Source organism: Pantherophis guttatus, chromosome 2, assembly GCF_059756535.1.
Source record: "Pantherophis guttatus breed Tessera chromosome 2, ASM5975653v1, whole genome shotgun sequence".
In the NCBI taxonomy this organism is placed as follows: Eukaryota; Metazoa; Chordata; class Lepidosauria; order Squamata; family Colubridae; genus Pantherophis; species Pantherophis guttatus.
The window spans coordinates 239,206,936-239,214,937 of NC_142064.1; the positions used below are offsets into that span (position 1 = coordinate 239,206,936).

An 8,002-nucleotide genomic window follows, 5' to 3' on the forward strand; every position below is an offset into this window, starting at 1 on the left:
TTGCCAAGTGCAGGAAATCAGGAACCGAAGCAGTTCAAATGAATACAGGTTTATTGCATGCTGACATTCTCTACAAGAATTTGAACGTCTAACGATCCAAATGAATTGGCAGTAGATAAGAATCAATGGAATTCAAAGTGGGCTGGACTTAGATATCTTGTGGGCATGAAGAGACTCAAGACTGATGGCGCGCTTGACCCCTCAGGCTCAGCCTGATCATCTTCTACAGTTATTCCTGCAGGGTTCAAGTGGATGCTGGCTATATGCATTCTCAATGGAGATATAGAGGAAAGGGAACATAAAAAGCAACGAACAAATAACAATACATACATGACAACTAGGATAGGGCCTTGGACAGCAAAGTCCAGTAGCTCTGATATATCCAGTCGCCCCAGAATAATTTTCACTACTCAAGAGTTTCCTTTTCTTCTACTAGGAAGTCTATTCTCTAAAAGCCACCTGATAAATCCTTGATCACTGTTCGTTTCCTATTCAGTAATTTTGCTGATTTTTCAGTTAACTTGACTGTTACTTTTGTCAGTTTTTACAGGCTGCGGAAGAAAAATTAATTCAGTTCTTTTAAGTATTAACTATAGAATATAAAGCATATTCATCACAAGGGACTAACATTTTCCAGCTTTCCACATCCATTTGCTACACGTTTCCTGCTGATCTTAATAGATTTCATGCCGTTAAACCTTTGTATTCCTTTTTTTACACTCTACCCTTGAGGATTGAATGATTTTTTTTAAATTGGGAAGGAAAATAACTTTATTTGGAAGGCTAATCTTACTTTTTTCCTCCATTACTCACCTGCATATTAAGTGGCCCTGTTCAGATTCAGTAATAGTATTCAGTAATGTTGTCAATTTTATATTCAATAAATATAAAGTATTTAAAAGCCCATGCCTCTTCAGGGACATTCTGGGAGTTGGCATAGAGGTAGCTGAAAATCTCTTAAATGGCTTTGTTGTTTGTGACAAATACTCCTACTAAAGCTTCAGCTGAGGTGTTTGCATATTGTATAAATGAGGTGATTAAAAGAAAAAGACAGTTTAATCGCCCTACTAATTGTTGCTGTTAAGGCCAGTAATTTTTTCTGTTGTCACTCTACTGGTCTTTTCTTTGTTTTGGTGCAATGAATTGATTAATGAACTGTTTTTGCTGAATTTGTTTGTTTTTGTTTTTCAATAGGATGGGAAAATCAGAGTTACAATACTTGCCCGGACTACAGAGTATAGAAAGATATTAAACCAGAATGAGGTTTGCTCATTTTTTTCCTTCGGTTAAATCTCTTTGCTTTATGGTTGCCACATAGAAAAAGGTAACTTTAATATTGCCTTGAACATTTTTGTTTTTTCCTCTCCCTCTTCAGCTTGCCAATGCTTTAAAAACACTGCCATTATTTGATGTCCAAATAGTGAATTACAAATACAAGTAAGTATATCTGAAAGGAGAAGTAGAGCTAGCCTGCAGTTCTTCATACCAAATCAGTATATGACATATCAGTATCTACAGGGATGGGGGTCTGTCCTGTCCTGTCCTGTCCTGTCCTGTCCTGCCTGCCTGCCTGCCTGCCTGCCTGCCTGCCTGCCTGCCTGCCTGCCTGCCTATCTATCTATCTATCTATCTATCTATCTATCTATCTATCTATCTATCTCAGGTGTGAAATCCAGCCGGTTCTGACAGGTTCTGGAGAACTGGTAGTGGAAATTTTGAGCAGTTCGGAGAAACGGCAAATACCATCTCTGGCTGGCCCCAGGAGTGGGAAGGGAATGGGGATTTTGCAGTATCCTTTCCCTGGAGTGGGGTGGGAATGGAGATTTTGAAGTATCCTTCCCCTGCCATGCCCATCAAGCCACACCCACCAAGCCACACCATGCCCACCAAGCCACGCCCACAGAACTGGTAGTAAAAAATTTCACCCCTGATTTCACCCCTGATCTATCTATCTATCTATCTATCTATCTATCTATCTATCTATCATCCATCCATCTTAGGAACTGCCCATCTCCCTCATAGGAGGATTCCGGGCAGCATAGAAGTAAAATGTGAAAAACATAAAAACTAAAATAAAACCTAAAATAGGCAAGGTGAGTTAAAGTTTTTACATTAAGAGTTAATTAAAAAGAGGGAGGGGAGAAGAATTTCAAGGCGCTAACCAGCCCCATTGCTGCGTGCTCACTGGTGAGTCCCAAGCAATAAGGCAGAGCAATCTTTAAATATTTATGAAAGGCCAGGAGAGTGGGGGCTCACCTTGCTTAACTGAGGAGGGAGAGAATGTTCCAAAGAGCAGGGACAGTGTGAGAAAAGGCTCTCTTCCCAGACTGCCAGTCAAAATTCTTTTAACTGAGAGGGTTAAAAGAAGATATTTTCCCTTCCTATCCAGGTGGTACAGGTTAATGTGATGGGTTGAGGATGGTTTTTTAGATAGCTTGGCCCCATGCCGTGTAGGGCTTTGAAGGTCATTGTTGTGGCCCACCAGCGGCCAGAGGAGGTGGCAGCAGATTTGGTCCTAGACAATGAAATACACATTTTTAAAAAATGTATATTTGCATGGCAGTCTTGTCAGGTGCTTCTAGGCAGTCAGATACTGCAGTGAATAGATCCATTGTCTGACCAGTCTTAATCATAGACCCTTCTCCAGGTACCTTAGAATAGAATAATAGAGTTGGAAAGGGACCTTGGAGGTGTTCAAGTCCAACCCCCTGCTTAGGCAGGAAACCCTATACCATTTCTGACAAATGATTGTCCAATCTCTTAAAAACTTCCAGTGCTGAAGCATTCACAACTTCTGGAGGCAAGTTGTTCCACTGATTAATTGTTCTGTCTGGAAATTTCTTCTTAGTTCTAGGTTGCTTCTTTCCTTGATTAGTTTCCACCCATTGCTTCTTGTTCTACCCTCAGGTGCTTTGGAGAATAGCTTGACTCTCTCTTCCTTGTGGTAACCCCTGAGATATTGGAACACTGCTATCATGTCACCCCTAATCCTTCTTTTCATTAAACTAGACATACACAGTTCCTGCAACTGTTCTTCATATGTTTTAGCCTTCAGTCCTCTAATCATCTTTGTTGCTCTTCTCTGCGCTCTTCCTAGAGTTTCAACATCCTTTTTACATCATGGTGACCAAAACTGGATGCAGTATTCCAAGTGTGGCCTTACCAAGGCATTATAAAGTGGTATTAACACTTCACTTGATCTTGATTCTATCCCTCTGTTTATGCAGCCTAGAACTGTGTTGGCTTTTTTGGCAGGTGCAGCACACTGCTTGGCTTATATTTAAACATTTGTCCACTTGGACTCCAAGATCCCTCTCACAATTGCTACTATTGAGCCAAATACCACATATATTGCACCTGTGCATTTTGCTTTTCTTGCCTAAATGTAGAACCTTACTTTTTTCACCATTGAATTTCATTTTGTTAGAGAAGGAGACTTCTTATTGCTGGTACCCATCGGTGAAATTATTTCCCCAGAAATAATGTGCAGGATGAACATTTTGAAAGATGTTATTATTTCAGGCACTTTAGGAAATCCTGTTTCTGTTTTGCCGTTGGCTCTACTTTGATTTTTGTCAGCTGCATTTTCATTTGCTATTATTGCTAGTGGTTTTAATCACTATCATGCTGTCGTTTGGTCATTTTGCGTCTCTTTGATTTATATTGTACATTTAAATAGATTTGCAAACTACCTAGGGAAGTGTAGTTGTGAGGCAGTTTAGAAATACACAAGATGATGTAGCTCAAGGACATTTTTATTTTAATGTGTTTCTTATGCATTACATTCCAAGATGACTTTTTTCATAGCCTTGAGCTGTGTTCAAATAGTGATCTCTTGTGCTTTTTCTGACATGCACATACTTGTGTATATATAGATTTGTACTTGAATGTGTGTGTGTGTGCATCTGTGTGTGTCTGTGTGTAAGTATATGTTGGGATTTTGTGTGTGTGTGTACATACGTATATATAGTCTTACTTATGCTGGTTTATATAGGGAGCTCGAATTTAAGGAGCAGCTGAAGATAACCCACAATTCTGATATCTTCATTGGAATGCATGGAGCAGGCCTTACTCATCTTCTCTTTTTGCCAGATTGGGCTGTCATCTTTGAACTGTAAGTCTTTCCTTGGCAGTTATGCTTGTATGTTTAATATCTTTGTATGAGGGTGTGGGCATGCAGTACACGAAGATGGATTTCCTGCTGCGGAGAAAGCTCCAAATTTGTGTTTTTTAATATATGCGTGACAGTGAAGGATGGCGCGACTTCCTGTGTCACAGGAGCTGTCAAAATTACCTGGGTGGTAATTGGTAAAAATCAAGAAATGCTTCTTCGAATCGATGTGGTAACCCTGTTTGCTGACTTTTATTGGATTGAGGTTGACAGCAGGCAGCCTCCAGGCTAAACCCAGTCTCCTTTTCTGGGTGGTTTGTCAGAAAAACTAGTTGTTGCCTGGATCATTTTTAAACAGACCTTAAAAATCACATCTAATCTTTCACTCTGAGGCAAGTCATGTGACTATCAACCACAAAGGCGATATGCTTGCTCTTTGTGGCTGCTTCTTTCTTTATCTTTTCTCTCATGAGAACATGGCCAAGTTTGTCAATTGGATTACTCTTGCTGTCCGTGAAGATACTATATTTTAAAACTGTGTGGCTGCTGCAGTTTCCTGTTCTCTCTATTCTCTGGTTTCATAGGAGATGCAACTACACACCGGCAAAGATAAACATGAAATATTTGATCTTTGGCTTTCCATAACTTGCTTCTCCTTTCTATAGGGACAGAGCTGGAAAAAGAAAAACACAGCTGGTTAGTTTTCTGGTAAAACTGTCTCTGATAAAATCCCCATCATTTCTGCATCTCCGTAGGTACAATTGTAAAGATGAACGTTGCTACTTAGATCTTGCAAGGCTGAGAGGCATCCATTACATCACCTGGCAGAAGAAGGATAAAGTGTTCCCTCAGGATGAGGTACTAGAAGGTGTGGTGGGATGGATGGAAAGGACTTTATTTCCTTGGGTCTTAATTGTTTTTGTATTACCCTTCTCAGTTCTTCTACATGAAATATGATTCTGTTCTACAGCCCAAATTAAATTCTCTGCTCTGATTAAGGAGTCATTTTATATTAATAGCTGGGGGAGGAAGAGTAATGAAATTAATTGCCCATTAGTTTAGGCTGTCAATAGCGTTGCTGTGAGGGGTTTCTAACTGATATGGTAGTTTTGGGGTGGATCAATAAATCAGCTATTATGAATTATTATAATTACTCAATATGCTAGTTTTACCTCTGTGCTTCCTTAAAATAATTTTAACTCCTATTTCTTCAGGGGCATCACCCGACATTAGGAAAACATCCAAAGTTTACAAATTACACCTTCGATGTGGAAGAATTTGTCCGTCTGGTTCTGTTGGCAGCTGATCATGTGTCACAACACTCCAAATGGCCATTTAGGAGAAAACATGATGAATTCTAGGTCAGATAATTGGCCTCCTTTGCAGAGTTTTTAAATACTAAAGTGTTCAGAATGTCGGCTCTTTTGAAGTAGAATCATGAATTATGAACTTGTTTGAAGAGGGAGAAGTGAAAAAGGTTAAATGGGCAGGAGTCATATATAATGTCTCCCTCCAAGCATGTTATTTCTGTATTATTACTTTCTTACTGACAATCCCTGTCCTAATTTACTTGAGGAATTTGCATTATGCATGATCTATTTAAGGTGACCATGTTTGCACTATAATCTTCCTATTTATTTTAGGATTGTCAGCTTCATTGCTTCAGAGCAGTGAAGTGAAAGATAAGCACACTGGACCTTTCCCCCCCCCTGCTTCTTTTTGTGACATGTAGCAAGACCTTTGCAGCCTCGTATCTCCCTCCCTCCCTCCCTCCCTTCCTCCCTCCCTCCCTCCCTTCCTTCCTTCCTTCCTTCCTTCCTTCCTTCCTTCCTCAGCACTGACAGTGATCTGGAAATGAAAATCCAGCTGAGCTGCATCTAGTCAGTATTTTTTTTTATGTAATGGAAAAGCTAAGAAATCAGGTTGATAATGCAGCTTAGGTATGACTTGCTTAAATGTTACACTTTTTTTAAAGTAGCAAATCACAGCTGAGGGAAGGGGATTTTGGCATGAAATTCACAGAGGGGCCAAGTCCTTAGCAGTGCAATCCCGATCTGGCACTCTGACTTCATTTTTAATTAAAAGGGAAGTGTCTTTCTGAAATACACTTATCCATGTTTTTGTTTCTATTGCTATATGCATTTCACATTATACTGTCATTATACAGGTAATCCTCGGTTAATGACCATTTATTCAGCAACCATTCAAAGTTATGACAGGGCTGAATGAGGAGACTTGTGCCTGGTCCTCAAAGTTGTGGCCATCGCAGCTTCCCCTTGGTCTTGTGATCCTGATTCAGGCACTTGGCAACTGGCTTGCAATTACAATGATTGCAGCATCCTGTGGTCATATGGCTACTATTTGCAACTCCCGCTGCTAGATTCCAACAAGCAAAGGCAATGGGGAAGCCAGCAGGAGGTCGCAAATAGCGATCACATGACAAGGTTCTTTTAATGGCAATAGAGCTGCTGGAACTGTTGTCATAAATCAGTGTAGTCATTGTCACTTCTTGACAAAGTTATTGGTACCCATTGTCATTGTTAACTGAGGACTACCTGCACATTTAGTTTTACTCATTAATCATTCCTCTGTTTGCTTCCTTGTGGGTGTACATGTTTCATTACACATGAGATGGCAGGTGTATGGATGAAATATTTTAATTTGTTACCGTAGCAGTTTTCTCCATGGGATTATAAAACGCGGTGGCGCAGTGGTTAGAGTGCAGTACTGCAGGCTACTTCTGCTGATCACCAGCTGCCAGCAGTTTGGCAGATTGAATCTCACCAGGCTCAAGGTTGATTCAGCCTTCCATCCTTCCGAGGTGGGTAAAATGAGGACCCAGATTGTTGGGGGCAATAGGCTGACTCTGTAAACCGCTTAGAGAGGGCTGTAAAGTTTTTTGGGGTGTGTGTGGAGGGAGAATGTACAGTATACAATTGTATACAATTCAATTGTATAGAATTGAATAGTATTTCCTAAATAATTTTCCATGAATGTACATCAGGCAGGGCTGTCAAACTCGCAGGCCAGATGCATCACGCGCTGGCCACGCCCACGCCTGGTGTAGCAAAAGGGGGGAAAAATCCCGATATGTTATATGACGCTGCCGTGAGGCCGCGAGTTTGACACTCCTGAATGTACATCATTGGCTATGTTTCATTTAATTGTGATGCACCTTCCGAAAGTCCAAATGGGCCTAGAATAGATAGGTCCCTGTTACTAAATTTCTTGTCGTTTCTTATGGAAATAACCACAATATTAAATAATAATAACATTATACGTGTATACACAATATACCCATACAGCGAAATTCACTTAACACCCAAAGACCAGGTCCAACACACATAACAATCCCCAAACACATTCCCACCCATCACAATTCCCCACCCCTAAACCATCCAAACATCCACACAACAGACCAAGTAATGCTGTCCAACAGCTCACTCATGGTGGCCCTTTAGTTGATTGTTGAGTGCAATTATGGCTCTGGGATAAAAACTATTCAGAAAATGTGTGGTCCGAGTTTTAATTGTTCTGTATCTTCTGCCAGAAGGCAACAGTCCAAAAAGATTGTAAGCAGGTTGGGAAGAGTCTCTGAGAATGTTATGCAACTTCCTCAAACAGTGAGATTCAAAGATGTCATCCAGGGCTGGGAGCTGGAGCCCAATGATATTCTGGGCAGTTTTAACGATTCTCTGTAGAGCTTTTTTGTCCGCTACAGAGCTGCTCCCATACCATGCAAGAATGCCGTATGTCAGGACACTCTCAATGGTGCTGCAATAGTAGGACAGAAGTAGATGTTGAGATAGATTTACCTTCCTGAGCATTCTCAGGAAGTACAGCTTCTTCTGTGCCTTCTTCACAAGCATGTTAACATTCATAGTCCATGAG

General features: G+C 40.6%; 1 protein-coding gene across 1 annotated transcript in view; it reads left to right on the top strand.

Moving 5' to 3' along the window:
- Window positions 1-7,621, top strand: part of EOGT (EGF domain specific O-linked N-acetylglucosamine transferase) — a 33,481-nt gene extending 25,860 nt beyond the window's left edge. The window contains exons 13-17 of the mRNA XM_034440602.3: window positions 1,195-1,263; window positions 1,376-1,437; window positions 3,995-4,114; window positions 4,867-4,969; window positions 5,326-7,621. Of these exons, the coding sequence (XP_034296493.1) occupies window positions 1,195-1,263; window positions 1,376-1,437; window positions 3,995-4,114; window positions 4,867-4,969; window positions 5,326-5,472 (501 nt within the window). The 3' untranslated portion in view covers window positions 5,473-7,621. The remainder of the gene's footprint in view (window positions 1-1,194; window positions 1,264-1,375; window positions 1,438-3,994; window positions 4,115-4,866; window positions 4,970-5,325) is intronic.
- Window positions 7,622-8,002: the final 381 nt, after the last annotated feature.